Source organism: Nyctereutes procyonoides, unplaced genomic scaffold, assembly GCF_905146905.1.
Source record: "Nyctereutes procyonoides isolate TBG_1078 unplaced genomic scaffold, NYPRO_anot_genome, whole genome shotgun sequence".
NCBI classification, from domain to species: Eukaryota; Metazoa; Chordata; class Mammalia; order Carnivora; family Canidae; genus Nyctereutes; species Nyctereutes procyonoides.
The window spans coordinates 28,540,220-28,559,893 of NW_026575126.1; the positions used below are offsets into that span (position 1 = coordinate 28,540,220).

Sequence of the window (19,674 nt, forward strand, 5' to 3'; positions counted from 1 at the left end):
TTGAGAGCCCACTAGGAGTCTAATCTTTTGCTGCTTATAAAGACAAATAAGATATGGCTTCTGCCTTGGAGGAACTTGTGCTCTAATGGGGAAATAGTGCTGTAAAAACATAGTAACTATGTTGTGACAAGTGCTGAAACAAGGGTAAATAAAATTCTGTGACAGAACTTACTGATTTGGGGTTTAACTGAAGTGATGTGGTTATTTGTAAAATTACAAAAAGTCAGACAAAAACCACTAATTCTACTGTTTTTGTAGACTACAGTGAGGGATCTGTATATCTATAAATTCAAACAGCTCAAAAGAGAACATTTTCCATGACTATGCAATCAAAAAATTCTTAGTATATTTTGAATCATTAAAGAAAGATTGCGTGTAAGATTCTAATCTTGTGTTGGAAAATTAATAATTTATATATATTGTATATCAAAAATCTGATTAGAATATCTTAAGTTTTTGAGAAAAAAATTTTTTAAATTATTTTTCAGGATAAACAGGTAACTATAAAAATTCTCAGTTCCTTAAATCTAAGTGTATCTATTATTTTCTATTTAGAATACATAATCTCCCACTGTAAGATGGTTTTTAGGAATAGCTTTGAATACCTTCAGTACCATAGCAGGTTTTACTATTCAGCGTTAACTAGTTTATATAAAGGAGTGATATGCCACCTTTTTTGCCATCTTTTTGTTTCTTGTTTTGTCTTCTTGTTTGCTTTTTTCTTTTGAGAAGGGAAAAATTAGGGAGTAAAATCTGATGCAACATTTGAATCTATTAATCATTGCTACAGTAGTTAAGTAGCAGTGCCAGTAAAATGTTAAGTACCAGTACATCAAAATGACACTGAATAGGCTAAGCCTAAAGATGAATCCCCAATACCTGCCCCGTTCCCCACCCCTGGTTCAGTATGATCACAGTAGCCGACTGACTGCAATAGAAAAATAATAGCAGAGGGGCACCTGAGTGGCTCAGTGGTTGAGCATCTATCTGTGTTTGGCTCAGAGCCTGATCCCGGGGTCCTGGGATCGAGTCCCACATCACACTCCCCACAGGAAGCCTACTTCTCCTTCTGCCTCTCTGTGTCTCTCATAAATAAATAAATACAATCATTAAAAATAATAATAGAAGAAATATGAGAGGCAGAAGACTTTTCTGTATTTGTTTATAGAAAAATCATCTTTGTGTCTGGTCACACTCCTATTTTTAAAATAGTAGTGCCAGCATAAAAGTAATATATGTCTGATAGCTACATGCATATGTACATGCCTTTATATATATGTACATACACTGTATCTTTTTTTTTTTTGCCCTGGCTAAAGAATTCAGATGTCTTCATACTTAATGAGGCAGTAGCAAATTTATGAATGTGGTATGTTTTAATTCCAAGACTCACTGTGTTCAAGTAAACAGTCATTTGTAAAGGCAAGTATGTCTAGTTTTCACAAGTTTTTCACTTGAATTCTGTAACCAAGTTCAGCAAATATCTTAAGCCTAATTAAATCACTTTAGACCAACAGTTTGTCAGAATTTATGGAGTACCTACTGAGGTAGACATTAGAGACAAAAAGATGCCTGAAAAACATTTCTACCTTTGATCTTGAAGTCTAATGGAACTCAAGGACAAAAGGCTTTCGCATTAACTATGAGAGTAGAAGAGTGGGTTAAAAGAAAATGCTTTTCATTTTAGGTTAGTAACCCTGCTGATATATTAGATAAGTTCCTAAGTGTTTGCTATGGAAAGCAAGCTGAATTTAATGAATGTTCTCTCATGAAAGATAAAAAGGCATATGTTCTGACAAATATTATGTAAATTTAATTCATTTGTATGTGTTAGAAGGTAGAAGTATGCATTATTTCTGAGTGCAGAAATATATGCTATGTTGGAGTGTACTGACAGAGCAAACTCCAATGTAACTGAATAGAGTACATTTTAAAGAGTTTGTTCTCTTTACTTTAAACATTTTTTATAGTAAAAATTGTATTATCTAGAAGTTGACATAGAAAGCTAGAAAAAGCGGTATTTTTGATGCTCCTATTATTTTTGTTTATGGACCAGAGTAATTAACTGCTGTCAGCACCCTTTGAATAATGTTAGGACATGTAAAACTGCCAGATTAAAGTTGGTTCTCATGACTTTAATAGCCAGATAATACCTTATGGAAAAAATAAAATCTTTCCCCGATGCTTCATGCAGGTAGGAAGCAGAAAGCTTCAGAAGTCCATGGAGGAAAAGACAGATCTTTTAAAAATAATTTAAGTAGTATCATATGAAGCTAGAATTGATTCTAAAAATAGGTAATTGAAAATTTTTTGTTAGATTTATTAATCTTAGAAAAGAGTGGTAGAAGTATAAATCTCAAAGTTGTCTGTAGGATGACTCAGAAATAATTTTATTTTCCTTCAAATCAAAATTCCATTTTCCAGAGATTTGAAAGCTGAAAGGTACAAAACAAAAAGTATAAGAAGTTCTTAGAAAAGAAGCAGTAAGTTCAAAAAACCCTTCTTTTTCTTCTACTTTTTATCTCTCGATCTTTCCTTCTGTGCCTATTTGTCTAGTCCAGGGGCGACTTGAGATTTACATTTCTGTGGAAGAGGTCTTTCTAAATCTACTTACTCTAAGAAGATCTTTTGATTGGCTTGCAGAAGTGAATGTATTTTGTGGTATTGTGCTATTATACATAATTTGTAATAATTCATTTCCTCATTTCTACTATATATATATATATAGAATAAAACACTATATTATAAATACTAGGACTTTGCTGGCTGCTTATATAATGTGGTTTAGAATTTCTGATTGTATATAAATTTATGATTTGATTTTTAAGAAATGATAATTCAATTGTTTGCTCTTCCTTAGGTATGTTAGAGCGGAAGTTCTGGCTGGCTTTGTCAATGGCCTATTTTTGATCTTCACTGCTTTTTTTATTTTCTCAGAAGGAGTTGAGGTATTGTAAATAATGATTAGAGTCAGTAAATTACATTTCTAACAAAAATGTTTATGAACTAAAGATACATGTGCACTGTTTTCACACTATTACTGAGGACAGTCTTAGGTTAGATAAATTATTGTATAAGAGAAGCTTACAAAAAAAAAAGAGCTTAGAAAGTAGTTGAAAAAATTAAATATATGTGAAACTACTTGAAATTCAAAACAATTAAATGGTATGAATGAAGCGTTAACTCTGAAAAGTAAAGGCACAATCCGGGTAGTGAGGTCTGTTGGGAAGAGTTCTTAAAATAGAACCTGAGAGTTTTGCCAGTGAACTTTTATATTTGGTATATTTAAAAAAAGAGAGAGAAAATTGAAAAATCAATGAACTTAAAATGAATGGCAGTATTATTTAAGATACCAAAGAGGGATGGGTTTTAGACCAAATAGTCATGCTTTTAAATATTGGTGTTTATTTAAAAATAATAACTATTACCTTGTCTGCATTAAGTGAGCACTGTTTTTTTTTGTTTTTTTTTCCTCTATAGACTGTTTGGCATATATTTTTAGAATGCTTTTCATTTTGAAAATAACTAAAAAATTTTAAAGATTGCTTTTTGTTTTGACCAGTTGATCAATCAGAAATTATTTCAATTCCCTTTTTTGTATTATGTGTTTTCTAGAGAGCATTAGCCCCTCCAGATGTACACCATGAGAGACTGCTTCTTGTTTCAATTCTTGGGTTTGTGGTAAACCTAGTAGGAATATTTGTTTTCAAGCATGGAGGTCATGGACATTCTCATGGCTCTGGTATGATGGTTAGAACCCTTTGTTTCTTCATTTTCTCTTTTCCATCATAATTATCACTTTTGATATCATTCAATATCACATTTGAAAATTGATAAATTCAAATTCTATGCTGATCTTTAATAACAGAAATAATATGTTAATAGATTCTTATTTATGTCTTCCAAAACCATCACTCCCACTTCTCCATCTTCCTCCATCTGAGTATCATCTCAAGATTACATGCTATCAAGTTTGGTGTGGATTCCTCCAGACCTCTGTAGCTTATCTGTTTAGTATGACACCACTTATATAAAACCAACAAATAAACTTTAAAAATCACAAAATAAATCTAGCTAGTAAAAACTATAGTGTTTGTGGGTATGAAATTTATTATACCATCTGTCTTTGAAATCCTGCTATTTGGTATGCATCAGTCCACTTTCTCTTGTTAACACATGAAACTCCATGGTGTCGGATACTGTGGCTTATTTAACTAGTCTTCTGTATATACACTTTTTAAGTCCTTTCCATATTCATATCCTTGTGAACATATGCAAGTGTTTTTCCAAAGCTGTACTGTCCAGTTTGGTAGCTGTTAGTCACATGTGACTGTTTAAATTTAAATTACAGTTACTTAAATTTAATAAAATTAAAAATGCACTTCTTCAGTTACACAAGTGATAGTTCAAGTGCTCAGTAGCCACATAGCGCTGTCATATTGGATAGCATATATAGAACATGTCCATCATCACAGAATGTTCTTTGAATTGCACTGTGCTGGAATATAAATAGAGTTGCTGGAACACGGGAAGTACAGTTTTTAGTTTCAATAGACAATAGCAAATTGCCCTTCCAAAATGACTGTCATCCACATTTACCCTGGCAATGAATGCCAATGCTAATTTCTCCCACTCACATTAAAACTTATTATTATGGGTTTAAAACTATTTTGCTAATACTTTGATAAAAATGATACCTCATTTTATTTATTATTTCTCTGACTAGTAATGAGGTTGAAAATCTTTCTGTATGTTTTTAGGCCATTCAAGTTCTTCCTCTTCTAAAATTGTCGATTTATTTTTGCTTGTTTTTCTGTGGTCTTCTTAATTTATAATAATTTTTATATATCTTATATATTTATACATTTTGTATACTAATCTTTTTATGTATTGCAAACATCTTTTCCCAATCTATGGCTTATCTTTACACTTTTATGTAGGGGTTCTTAATTTAGATATAGTCTTAGTTTTTCTGTCTTACATTTTTTCTGATATGTTTTATATTTTATTTGAGAAGTTTCCTATTAGTCATAAACATACACTCTTGTACTTTAATAGTGTTAAAATATCAGGGTGTTTCTCCTCATCCATTTTGCTCCTTTGTATGTAATTTGTTTTCGTGTTGGGGTGAATTACGACTTAACTTTTTTTTTTTCAGTGTGAATAAACAGTTTTCCAAGCACCAATTATTAACCTGCCTTTTACCCCATTGAGGTAAAAGAACACTTTTAGCCTATTTTAAATTGCATTTCAAAGTTAGTTGGGCTGTCTTGCTTAATTGATTTTTTCATCAGCTTGTCGAGTTGTATGAAAAATCTTTTTGGGATTTTGATTGGAAGTGTTTAAAAAATTTTTTGTCTTTTACTAAATTGTCTTAGCTACTTTTTAATATTTTTATATTTTTTGGTCAGTTCATTTTTAGGTAGTTGAATGTTTTTATTACTATTAAGAATAAAAACTATTATTCCTGCTTGTCTTTTTACATAACCAGGACCTCTAGCACAGTGTTGATTAGAAATACTTAGTTTGGGGACGCCTGGGTGGCTCAGCAGTTGGGCACCTGCCTTTGGCTCAGGTCCTTATCCTAATGTGTCAGGCACCCTGCGGGGAGCCTGATTCTCCCTCTGCCAGTGTTTCTGCGCTCTCGCTCTCTCTCTCTCAGTCTGTGTCTCTCATGAATAAATAAATAAATCTTTTAAAAAAGGAAATACTTAGTTTGTATCCTTGTATCAACCTGGATGATCACCTGAGTAACTTAAAAAAAAAAACACTGATGCCCAGGTTTAATCCCAGAACATTTTTATCAGAACATCTGGAGGAAGACCCAAATATCAGCATGTTTTAAAGCTCTCCAGATGACTTTAATATGCATTCTTCCTTAAATAAATAAAGAATGCTAGTAAAGTTTTACCATTTGGTCTAATGTTTATGGTTTGTTTTTGATGAAACTACTTTATCAAATTAAGGATATTACTTTTCCTCCATCTATTGAAGTAATCAATATTTTCCTCCTTAATTAATTTAAAATTTGTAATTACATTGATAGATTTCTTTTAAGGAACCATCCTTAAATTTTATGGTTAAAATGTATCCATTTAGATGTGCTTTGACGTATATGGTCCATTTTCAGTCAATTTTTTTAAATGGTGTGTGACGGGATCCCTGGGTGGCGCAGCGGTTTGGCGCCTGCCTTTGGCCCAGGGCGTGATCCTGGAGACCCAGGATCGAATCCCATGTCAGGCTCCCGGTGCATGGAGCCTGCTTCTCTCTCTGCCTGTGTGTCTCTCCCTCTCTCTCTCTGTGTGTGACTATCATAAATAATAATAAAAAAAAAAAAAATTTAAAAAAAAATAAATGGTGTGTGACAAATGTATACAAGAAAATGATTTGGGAGCCAATATATATATAAATAGATCTCCAGTTGCCTCAGTACCATTTGTTAAAAAGATTATTTTGACACAGCAGACTCTCCAATGAACTCAGCCCAAGGCAGGGCTCAATCCTGTAACCTGGAGATCATGACCTGAGTGGAAACCAAGAGTCCTACATTTAACCAACTGAGCCACCCAGGCGCCCTGCTTCTTCAGTACAATATTAAATAGAAGTGATGAGAGAAGACATTCTTTTTTTCTTGATTTTAGGGTGAAAGCATTCAGTCTTTCTTCATTAAATATGTTAGCTGTGTTAGCCATGGGTTTTTCAGAAATGCCCTTTATCCGGTTGAGGAAGTTCATTTCTTCCTAGTTTACTAGGTGTTTTTATTACAAAAGGGTATTGAGTTTTCACAGCTTTTTTTTTTCTTTTTTGAGATGATTGGTTGGTTTTTATCCTATATTCTATTAATATGGTGTATTACATTGCTTGATTTTTGGATATTGAACCTCCTTTTCATTCTTAGGACAAATCCCATTTGGCCATGGTTGCTGTTGCTTTACTTGGTTTGCTAGTATTTTGTTGAAACTTAGTGTCTTTCTTATTAAGGAATTTTGGTCGGCAGTTTCTTTCTTCCTTCCTTCCTTTCTTTCTTTCTTTCTTTCTTTCTTTCTTTCTTTCTTTCTTTCTTTCTTTCTTTCTTTTTCTTTCAAGATTTTATTTATTCATGAGACAGAGAGAGAGAGAGAGAGAGAGAGAGAGAGAGAGAGAGAAAAGCAGGCTCCCTGTAAGGAGAGCTCAATACGGGACTCTGTCCTGGACCCCGGGATCACGCCCCAAGCCAAAGGCAGTTGCTCAACCACTGAGGCACCGAAGTGTCCCTGGTCTGCAGTTTTCTTTTGGTGTCTTTGGATACCATTGGTATCAGGGTAATACTGGTCTTATGTATTGAATTGGGAAGTGTTCTGTTATTTATTTTTTTAAGAGGGTAGGTGAAGAAGAGTGAAGTATTGGTATTCATTTTTTTTTTTTTTTTAAGTGTTGGTATGCTTTAAATGTTTGCTGCAGTGAAGTCATCTGGGCATGGATTTTTCTTTTTTGGAAGTTTTTAATATATTCTTTTTTCCTCTCTTTTTTTCTTCGTTTGCCTGTGATAGGTATGTTCACATTTCTGTTTCCTCTTGATTCTGTTTCAATAATTTCTGTATTTCTAGGAATGTTTGTCCATTTGTCCATTCCATCTACATTATTTGTTTACTTGTTTATAAATGACTTTTTAAAAATTTATTCTATTTCCATAAAGTCAGCAGTAAAGACCTCTCTTTTCCCAGTTTTAGTAGTTCAGGCCTTCTGTCATTTTTTTCTTGGATAGTCTGGTTAAAGGTTTATCAATTTTATTTTATTTTTTCAAAGAATTTCCTTTTGGTTTTATCATTTTTTTCCTGTTGTTTTTCTCTTCTCTTATTTATTTCTGCTTTAATATTTTTAAATGTCTTTTCTTCTAAGTACTACTGAATTATAATATGTAAGTTTGATATGTCATGTGTTTTCACTTCATTTTCATCAAAGTATTTTTCATTTTCCCATGTGATTTCTTCTTTGTACTATTAGTTATTTAAGAGTATGTCTTTCATTTTTCTTCTGTTGGTATCTAATTTAATTCCATTGTGATCAGATGACACTTTAGGATTTTAGGTTCTTCTCAATTTATTGAGTCTCTCAATACACACACAGAGAGGCAGAGACACAGGCAGAGGGAGAAGCAGGCTCCCCACTGAGCAGGGAGCCCACTGCAGGACTCGATCCAGGATCCGAGGATCATGCCCTGAGCCGAAGGCAGATGCTCAATACCAGGCCACCTAGGTGTCCCTACTTCATGTATTTTGGAGCTCAGTGGTTGGGCGCCTGCCTTTGACCCAGGGCGCGATCCTGGGGTCCCGGGATCGAGTTCCGCATCAGACTCCTGGCATGAAGCCTGCTTCTCCCTCTGCCTGTGTCTCTGCCTCTCTCTCTCTCTATATATATATATATATATATATATGTATAGATATAGATATAGATATATAGATATATCTCTAGATATATCTAGATATATCATGAAGAAATAAATAAAACCTTTAAAAAAAAAACGGCAGAAACCCTCTAGTCTTAAAGAGGTTTGGTAACTTCTTGGATGGGTGCTTTTTAGTTTGTTTTCTGGTTTTGGTTTGGTTAATTATGAGTTTTGAACTGGTTGATTTTTAATGTGTCCCTTATAGTTTCTTGTTTTAGAGAGAGAGCTAATTTGCCAGTATTACCTCTCCACCATTTTGGAAGTTGATCTCCCCCTATTCATTATTTTTCATATAATGCAACACTGGATTTGGTTTACTGGTATTTAGGATTTTTGTGAACATTAGTGATGTTTTTGAATTGGGTAGTATCCAGTCTTTTTCTTTGCTTTGGAATAGCTTGTATGTTTCTTTGATGGTTTAGTAGTTGTCAGGTCTCATAGGGACAGAGGATTGATTCTGCATTATTTTGTTGTTGTTTTAAGGATTCTACTGCTATAATGTAATTCTGTTCTTTTACCAAATACAGAGGCTTCCCTGCGTCTGTTGCATCTGCCTCAAAGTGACCATATGCATACATTTTGTTTTATCTTTGATAGTATATGTAATAGTACTTTGCAAAGCTTTTGCTAAGATTTTTGTCCGTGCTCTTCACTGCTTTATCTGCAGTGCCTAGAACATGTGTTCCAGATAAGTATTTCCTAATGTGAATGAATAACATTGTCTAATCTCTAAATATTTCTTTGTACTTCTCACTTATTTTCATCTCCAGTAAAGTCTGCCACTTCCCTCCATACTTTCATTTCCTTCCCATACTCCATGGTAGGAACTCAGTCAGTTTTAATGAATCTATAACACTTTTTATAAGTAAATCTTTATTTAATTGAATTGCTTTTTGGAGCCAATTCTTTTCACTGATATCAGTATTATTGTAACCGTTTATATGATGTATTTTTAAATACTTCTTGTTCTACCTACTTTTTAGGCCATGGACACAGTCATTCCCTTTTTAATGGTGTTCTGGATCAGGCCAATGGCCATGGAGATCATTGCCATAGTCATGAATTAAAACATGGTGCTGCACATAGTCATGATCATGCTCATGGACATGGACACTTTCATTCACATGGTGAGTATAGCCGAAATAGTTTCAAATGACAGCCTTTCATATGCAGAAATTTTGTATAGATTACTTTTTTAGTTGAAGTAGTCTCTTGAAAAGGTTTTGTAATCAAAAAGATTTTGTAATCAACTTCCTTTCTAATGAATCAGATTAAATGGTTCCCAGGGTTAGTTCATTTTTAGTATATAATGAAAATAACTCCTTATAATGCCATAGATATTGCTTTTTTTCAGTGAGTATATTGTACTATGTACCACTATTTTAAATGAGTGTCGGTGAATGAGAATTGCATTTTAGCAAATGAAAATTATAATTTTTAAAGTATGTAGGCCTTTTGTACTACTGATAGGCTTATAAAAATACAATAGGGGTTTTCAGTTTTTCACATTTTCATTGTAATTTTTGGTGAGTATCATCTGATACCTCTCTGTTTCCTTAGAAATCTTTGTATGCTGGGGCACCTGAGTGGCTCAGACAGTGGCTAAGTGTTTGCCTTCGGCTCAGGTCATGATCCCAGGGTCCTGAGATCAAGCCCCACATCCAGCTCCCTGCTTAGCAGGGAGTTGACTTCTCCCTCTCCATCAGCCCCTCCCTGCCGCTTGCTCATGCTCTCTCACTCAAATAAATAAAAATCTAAAAAAAAAAAAAAAATCTTTGTATACTACTTATATATAGCATTGAGTACTACGTTATAAGGTATTTATCAACTTAATATTTTAAAATGATATTTTAAATAATTCATGAAATTTCAATGTATAGCTTAATAAAAGCTGCTTACATACCACAATCTGATTTATCTTTTAAAAAATTATATGTCTAAGTATTGTCTGTACCTGCCATGTAGAATCCTCAAACTTTTGGTTTGAAAATTGAAAAGGAAAAAAAAATAAAATTGAAAAGGGTCTTGGAAATTGAATATTAAGTCCCTAATTTATCAATCTCTAAAATTTACTAATTTTTGTAACTGTTACACTGATATGTTTTATTTATTACTTTTTGTTTTTACTTTAATTCCAGTATAGTTAACATATAATGTTAAATTAGTTTAAGTTGTATACTATAGTGATTCAACAATTGTATACATTATTCAGTGCTCATCAAGATAAGTGGACTTTTAATCCCCTTCTGCTGTTTCATTTATCCTCCCACCCACCTCCCCTCTGGTACCATCAGTTTATTTACTAGTTAAGAGTCTATTTTTTGGTTTGTCTCCTTTTTTTCCCTTTGTTCATTCGTTTTGTTTCTTTTTTTCTTGAAAGAGCAAGTGAGCATGGGCAAGTGGGCAGGGAGAGGCAGAGAGAGAATCTTAAGCAGGCTCCATCTTGGAGCCTGATGAGAGCCTGATGGAGCCTGATGAGAGTCTTAACCTCATGACCTGAGCTGAAATCAAGAGTCGGATGTTTAATCAACTTGAGCCATCAGGTGCCCCCATTTGTTTTGTTTCTTAAATTTTTTTTCTTAATTAGTGTATGGGTAAATGACACCAGCATAAAAAAGGTTTTGGCAGTATTTCTGTTCCTATTTTCTAGCTTTATGTGTAAGTACTAAGAAATCTTAACTAGAAGAAATATTGTTTATAGCAGTTTCAGTCAATTCTTCGAACACCTTCAGAATTACATTCTAGAAATTACATAGTGATCTGTTATCAAAAATTATTTTTGATCTATAAATTGACAGTTTCATTAGCTAATCTTTGTATTGTATTAAAAAACAATTGGAAACCGTGTTGCCTACAAAAGGATTTGTTACCTAGTCAATAGAGTCATTATTTCTGTAACATTACCACCAATATTTGTAATTGACCCCTTGTTTGTTGCCCCAGAATTTTTTTTAGACCTTGAGCAGTGCATCGTAGTAAGATTCTAAATAAATGAGAGGTAGCTTTTTTTGGTCAAGGGAAAGAAGGATAAGGGGCAAAGAATTTATGTGACATCAGGGTACATGGAGATCATAGTAACTAGTAAAATGAAACACTAAGCTTCAAACACAAATCTGACTCTGGGGGCTCCTTGATGGCTCAATCCGTTAAGCATCTGCCTCTTGGTTTTTTTTGTCAATTGAGTGTCCCACTCGATTTCAGCTTGGGTCATGATCTCAGGGTCATAGGATTGAGCTCCTGTAGGACTCTTCATTCAGTGGGGAGTCTGCTGGAGATTCTCTCTTCCTCTCTATCCACCCTTCCTCCCTGCACTTTCTCTCTAAAATAAGTAAATAATTTTTTTTAAAAAAGGAGAAGTCTGACATCAAAATCTTCTCTTTTGCTATTATTTTTGCCTTCAGTGTATATTAGCCAATCTGAGGTACAAAAATAATAGGGCCATGATTCCATATTGCCCATAAAAGACATCATAGTCTCACCAGGAAAGACGATGAGCTTCTTATTTGTTGAAATGCTGCACTGTCAGTAAAGCTAACTGATTTTTTTTGTTTGCTTGGTTTAACTGCACGTATCTTAGTGACTCAAGCGGTAAAAGTTTATATATTGCTCTTGGGTTGATGGGGTAAAAGAGGGTGGGTGCTCTTTCTCATTCAATTCAGGGATCCAGGTTCCTTTTATCTCTGGGATTCTTGAGCTTTGGAATCCTCCACTGGATTCCCTGCATCTACCTTGAGATAGAGTACATAGAAGATCATGTGGGACATTCTTATTAACCTAGAAGTAGATTACCTGTGATATTTCTTTGCTTAATACTGTTACATATAACTCAGGGAAGTCTGGGAAATGTAGTTTAGTTTTTACCCAAAGAAGAAGAAATGGGGGATAAACACCTAGCCAGTCTCTACCACAGATAACAAATTTTATGTCTGAAAGGACCTTTCAGATTTTATACATAGGTGAGAGTTATATTATTTTACATATCCATTATTATAGTATAGCAGAATGTACCTTTCCAAATAATTCTGTCAAAAATTATTGTCTTTATCTGGACCTACTACCTACAGACAAAGTCTTGCCTTGATCAGGAGCTGGATTTTTAGAACAGTTAACACTTTTGACAATCAGCATGATTTTTCCCCACCATAGCAGTGCCATATCCAGATAGAAATCATTGTGCAGCCTTAGGCTTTTATGTGTCTTCTGGCATTGTTACAGTCTGTGTCAAAGCTGTAGTAAGGATATGTCAGCTCTTTGGTACCATGGGCCAAGAACCATGGCGTCAGGCAAGCTTTCTGCTAGACATATTCAGAAAACTTGTCAGTCTTCCTCATGATCTCAATATTACTGATCTTTTATATTATTTACCAATGTTTTCTGCTTTCATGCTAAAGTATCTTCAGAGTAAGTATAGAAATTGCAGTATTTTTAAATTTTTCATCATAAAGGCAAAATTAAAAGTATTTTTATCTCTTCTGTTTGAAAAGCTTACCACATCCATCTAAAAACTATGGGAAAGACCACATCCATCTAAAAACTATGGGAAAGGGATCCCTGGATGGATGGCTCAGCGGTTTAGCTCCTGCCTTCAGCCCAGGGCATGATCCTGGAGTCCCGGGATCAAGTCCCACATCGGGCTCCCTGCATAGAGCCTGCTTCTCCCTCTGCCCCTCTCTGTGTCTCTCATGAATAAAATCTTTATAAAAATAATTAATTAATTAATTAAAAAAAAAACTATGGGAAAATACTTGTTTGCCACAGTCCGGTTATCCTGGATATTGTCCTGGCATCATTTCTTGGCCTTCTTGTAACTTTCAACAGTGGATTTGTTTTGTCTGAGTTTTCCAGTTATAAAAGTAGTGTAGCAAACTGTAGTATAAGGTATGTTAGGAATAGTAAAAGGCTTTCACAATGTTTTTAATTTACTGTTTTTTATCAGATTGCTTGATATAATGATTTCCTAAATACTGTGTACCACTGATGCATTTTGAAATTGCCCATGTCTGTCTCCATTAAATTATTATATTAAATTTAAAAAATAATTTTATAAGTCTGATGTGGCTGTATAATCATGCATCCTTCATGATATATTTGAATGAAAATTTCTCTGAATTACAAAAATTGAATTGAGAATTGAAGATATATTTTAAAATAATTTAACTTAACTCTCTACAGATGGTCCCTCCTTAAAAGAAACAGCTGGACCCAGCAGACAGATTTTACAAGGTATGACAAGCAGTTTGTCTATTTCTCAGTTTTACGAAACAGGTTTCATTGTGTTGAGCTATCTGAAATGTTCCTTTAAGAAAAATATATAACAATATTTGTGTCTTAAAGTATTATCTTTCCTTATGACTTTGTAAATATATACTATTGGATATATTAGCATACATTCTTTTAACTGTCACTTGGCTATTTTCTTATATTTAATAATAAGATTATAATATTTAGAAAGTATACGGCTTACCTATAAATAATACCCATGCCAATGACTATGGTAACACTGTAATAATATATTTGCCTCCATAGGATTACTAAATATTTTTTCCAAGTTCCATATTCAGTATGTATTTATATTGTGGAAAAATTTAGAGGAAAAAGTATATAATGTGTTCAGACCCTTAGAATGTATCACCAGGAGTGAACTCTAATGTAGTTGGACTTTGGATAATAATGACATATCAGTATAATTTATCAGTTGTAACAAATGTACTACTTTGCTAGTGGATTTTGGCAATTTGGAATGTTATGCCCAGGACAGGGGTATATGGGAAATCTCTGTACCTTCTGCTCAGTTTTGCTATGAATGTAAAATTGCTCTGAAAAGTTAACTCTGTTATATTAATATTAGAATATACATAATGCAAAGTGAGACCTTTGTCCTATCCATAGGCATCAGATGATGATGCCTAAACAGGAGCTTACATGTCATGTAAAATGATAATTACAAAATTTTACAAGACAGAGAAAAATCAGTTTTGTCTGTGAACTATGATAGTTTCTTTTTGGGATATGAACTGATCTTTGGCTCTCAATTTCCCTTTAGACTTCATTATTCAAAGTTTCCTAATTCCCAGCACCTCACCTTCCTCCTTTTATTAACTTTTGACTTCAATCTGACTTTCTCAATAGCTTGTGATCCAAACTCTGCCTATTTTTCTCCACTATTTCTTGGTATAGCTCTTGTTTCCCCACCGCCACCCACCCCACCACCACTATGAATGTGCTCCTCCATACTGAGTAGTTTATTTCCGGAGGCTTAAATGTGTCTTCCAGTCACTAGTTTTCCGTTTGCAAAATATATAGATATGGTTCAGAACAGCATTTGCTGAAATAGCTTGTAATCATGCATATGTAATGCATCTATATCCAATGCTATAAATTAGCCTTGATAATATGAGTTTATTTTTAGTTTTGGAAATCATTACAAGTTGACGGAAGGGTGGTTAGATTTGCCTTCCTAATTATCTTTTATACAAGCTGTTAGGAAAATTACTTTATATTTTCTGAGTATCCATTAGTTTATGGTGGCTGCAGCCCAGTAGATAGCTCAAGGATGGGAAAACTGTCTGGCATTTAAAGTTTCCACGCAGATACTCATATGTGAAAACTGAGTTAACTGAATTTTTCAGTTATTTGCAGCATCTTCAATATGACCTCTGGCTAGAATGTTTTTGGCGGTATCCTACCCAGTCTTCTAAGGCTTTCAACTTGTATGTAAGTTAAGCATATTAGTTTAGACTTCTGACTTTACTGACTTTTCTTCTTGAAACAGTTACTAGAAAGTAAGAAGGGCTTAGGTAATTATTGATACTTGCTAATAAAGCCAGCTTTCAGGTGGGCATATAAGATGTAGTCAGGGACTTTTCAGTTAAAGAAGAATCAAGGACAAAAAATTCTTTCTTTTTCCTTTCAGTATTTAGAGCTGTTTTCATGCCTGATTCTACTAAAACACTGACTAAAGAGTATATAGGCTTAAAATCACTTGTCACTTAAGAGTTTTGAAGCTTAGGTACCTTCAATCCACTTTGATGGGCATTTTTCTTCAGTTTTATTTTTTTCTTAACTTTTTTCAGTTTTTTTTTTCATTTTATTTTTTTTTTTTCAGTTTTATTTTTTAAACTTAATGTGGTCTCAGCACTTGTTAGTCTGTTTAATTCTTTGCTATTTGAAATACCATAGAAGAAGAGTTTTTTTCTGAGTATGCTTTGGCATAATATTTTTGTTAGCAGGAAACAGAGCCATTCGCTTTTTGAAGAATAGTTATAAAGCTCAATAATCTATACGAATCAAAAAGTATATCAGGTACTGCGGGATGAATTATATTTGGTATAATACTTGATATAAAATTACACAGTAGTAGATGAAGTGAAGCATATTTTCCTAGAGCACATTAAGATTTTATTGGACCCAGTAATAGTCTGTTTTTAAATTATTAGAAAGTGTTTTCAAGTTTTAGTAAATCTGTGTTTTATGCCTAAATAATAAATGGTTTGTCTTTAATTGTCCAGAGAATAATGAAGAAGTAGAATAAATATAAAGTAGACATATGCTTTTTACACATTTCTTTTCAGATAGAGTAAATGCTATTTTTAAGTGTCTTATTTTTAGTAACATTGTTTAAGTTTCACAGACATTGTTTTGCTATACAGTAAATTTTACCTGTTAGAAATATAAATGTTGAATAATTTATTGCCTTAGTTAAGTCTTTTTAAGAAATAATATATTTTAAACTTCTTGATATTTTTTAATGGCTTTTCCAGTCAATTATTAAATAGATAATATTTAATCGGTTCTGATTCTAATCCTACTTCTGACCACAACTAGGATTCTATGCCCAATTCCAGAGGGGGAGTGAAAAATGTACTTTTATACCAGCAATCGATTCTCTGATACCTGGAGGTCAGAGGAGCCTGGGACTGAAAGTTCCAACCTCCTAATCATATGATTGGTTCTCCTAGAAGTTAGCCCCCATCCTTAGATGGGTCCAGAAGTATATTAACATTAACAAGAGACACCTGTTACTTAGGAAGTTCCAAAGATTTTCCAGAATATGTATTTCTTTTTATAAATCATATTATCACAATGTTATAGCTAGGTTTCAAGACAGAGTATCCGTATCCTTCGAATTTAATATTTATATTTACTTTAAAATATTCAGATCTATTTTCTTCCATATCAGATTCAAGCTTAGTGTATAATTTAGGTAACAAAACCTTCAGGATAATTAATAAGTATATCAGGATTTATAGAGTTACGGTCCATAGGAAATTTAGTCTCAAGCAGTAATAATTTTAATTACCAGCAGAGGGCTCTGTATGTACATGTATTTGTAGTTATAAACAGTTTCTTGAACAATTCTTTCAACCTAATTCAGTTTTACTTCTAAATCATTAATTAACTTAAGGACTCTTAACCAGAGATGAATGTGCTTAAAATCAACTTACTTTTGTACTTCCTCATTTATGTTATATTAAAATATTAAGGATCACTAAGAACAGCTGTAATTTATGAATCAGATATTTTAACCCCTGGTGATTTGAAAAAGGAAAGATTATTTCAGGGCACCGGTGGCTCAGTGGTCAGGTGTCTGCCTTTGGCTCAGGTTGTGATCCCAGGGTCCTGGGATTGAGTCCCACATTGGGCTTCCTGCAGGAAGCCTGCTTCTCCCTCTGCCTGTGTCTCTGCCTCTCTCTGTGTGTCTCTCATGAATAAGTAAATGAAATCTTTGAAAAAAAAAAGATTATTTCAATTCCCAGAAGTACTATTATTTCATTACTGAACACTAAACAATGCATCTACATTCTTCCCAATTTTTGGATTGGTATTTAGTTTTTTATGGATAAAATCAGGAATATAGTTCTAAGATGAGACGCCTGGGTGGCTCAGCGGTTGAGCATCTGCCTTCAGCTCAGGGCGTGATCCTGGAGTCCTGGGATCCAGTTCCACATAGGGTTCCCTGTGAGGAGCCTGCTTCTCCCTCTGCCTGTGTCTCTGCCTTCTCTCTGTGTCTCTCATGAATAAATAAATAATCTTTTTTTTTTTAAAAAGGAATATGGTTCTAAGAAATATTTATATTTTTCATTGATCAGAAGATACTATTTTAATTCTGATTATGCTTTGTTTCCAGGTGTATTTTTACACATTCTGGCAGATACACTTGGGAGTATTGGTGTAATTGCCTCTGCCATCATGATGCAAAATTTTGGTCTGATGATAGCAGATCCTATTTGTTCAATCCTGATAGCCATGCTCATAGTTGTAAGGTAAGGGTTATATGTTACTTTCAGGTATTAAAATGAAAGGTGAGAAATGTGCTACTTAAATTACAGATCTTCAGTACGAATTATGATTGTATTGACTTTCCTTTTGCCTTTAACAAATTCCTATGTGGATTATTTCTCTTTTCATCTTCCTATATATTTCTTGCCTAGGTTTTGATGTTCCTTTTGGTATTTAGCAATTAAACTTTTGAGTTTCTAACTCAAATTAGGATTTTTTTGAATCCAACATTCTATCTGTAGACTAGAACACTGATAATAAAAAATGTATTAACTATAGTTAGAATCTTATTCTGTATCTTACACTACCAAATGCAAAAGAATTTTAAAGTTTCTTCTACAACTATTTGATTTAGAAAGTTACATTATCATTGCAGAAGTCTTATAAAAATGTTTTTTGAGGTATATAAATATCTGTCTCCCTAATCTAGGTTTATAAAATTTTGATGAATGAGTTATCTCTTAGTTTATCTCTGTTGTGCTGATGTGTATATAAAGTGTGTGTTTGTATAAATTCTCAATAAATACTTGCTGAATTAGATGGCATAGTATCTCAAGTTTATCACACTCTGAGATACATTTTATTATTGGTTTAATTTTTATCAGAATAATGGAATAATGTGTGTCTTTCACAGTCTTGAATTATTTAATATATAAATTATATATACATATGTCTTGATTTGACTGCCTTTGTTTTATTTATCCATAATAATTTTACAGTCAATAAAATTTGCTTTCTAATAATAACTAGAGGGCAGACTGAGGATTTTTTAGGTTATGCTTGAATAGGATAGATACACTTAATTTGATGGAATTATAATCTTATAAATTAGTCATAAATATAGATTTTGAAGTTCTTGCCCTTAAAAAGATACACACTTTAAACATGGAGATTATTTTTTAAGTTTCTTCAAATTATTTGTATTTGGAAGCAACTCTGCTATGTAAAAGTCCTTTATAGAGTTTGGAACTTTATTCATCTTTGGAAATCTTTTTTTTTTTTTTTTCTTTTGAGAACATACAAGTGGTGTGGAGAGGGAGAATTTTTTTTTAAGATTTATTTATTAGAGAGCACAAGCAGGGGGAGGGGCAGAGGGAGAGGAAGAAGCAGGGAGCTGGATTAGGGGCTCTGCCCCAGAACCTCAGGGTCATGACCTAAGCCAAAGACAGTTGCTTAACCAACTAAGTTACCCAGGAGCCCCTTCCAGGTCTTCTTTTATAGGGTAAGCCGTCATTGGTGCATCATTGTCACCTGTCTATAGTTCACATTAGGGTTCCCTCTTGGTATCATACATTGGAGTGTGCATTGTTCACTCAGGCACCCCCATCTTTGGAAATTTTAACTATGCTTCCTTGAAAGTTCAGTTTACATGTCACATAATTTTATGAAGCTTAACTCCTGATAGATTTGGTAACTTCTATATCTCTCTATTTGCATATTTAATGTCCATTTTATTTTGTATTATAATATAGTTTTAGTTGCTTCTAATACTTAGAGGTAGATCTTCCTAATGGTTTTTTTTTTAAATTACTATACTAATTCTATCTATTGTTGCTTGGAAGAGATTGGCTTCTCTGTCTCTCTCTAGACTCTTCTGCACCCTGTGGCCACAGTGATCTTTTAAATGAAGATTATGGTACAGGAAACGTTATCTTGCTGTAAGTTCTTTAGTGGCACTTTCTTACCCTCAGGAAAAGTCTAAACTCAATGGGGTGTTATGATGTTACCCATTTATTTCTCGGTCTCTCTCTTGCCCTTCTCAATTTATATTCTCTCCAGCCATGTTAAATTACTTTCAGTTTCCTGAAAATATGTAATGAGCTGTCAGGACTCTGGGATTTTTTTTTTTTAAGATTTTATTTATTAGAGACACACACAGAGAGAGAGAGAGAGAGGCAGAGACACAGGCAGAGGGAGAAGCAGGCTCCATGCAGGGAACCTGACGTAGGATTCGATCCCGGGTCTCCAGG

At 33.6% G+C, this 19,674-nt stretch overlaps 1 protein-coding gene across 1 annotated transcript in view; it reads left to right on the plus strand.

The window, feature by feature from the left end:
* SLC30A7 (solute carrier family 30 member 7) overlaps window positions 1–19,674 on the plus strand; it is a 94,130-nt gene that overhangs the window by 25,867 nt on the left and 48,589 nt on the right. Inside the window, exons 4-8 of the mRNA XM_055340193.1 lie at window positions 2,861–2,948; window positions 3,616–3,742; window positions 9,409–9,552; window positions 13,598–13,648; window positions 17,553–17,688. Of these exons, the coding sequence (XP_055196168.1) occupies window positions 2,861–2,948; window positions 3,616–3,742; window positions 9,409–9,552; window positions 13,598–13,648; window positions 17,553–17,688 (546 nt within the window). The remainder of the gene's footprint in view (window positions 1–2,860; window positions 2,949–3,615; window positions 3,743–9,408; window positions 9,553–13,597; window positions 13,649–17,552; window positions 17,689–19,674) is intronic.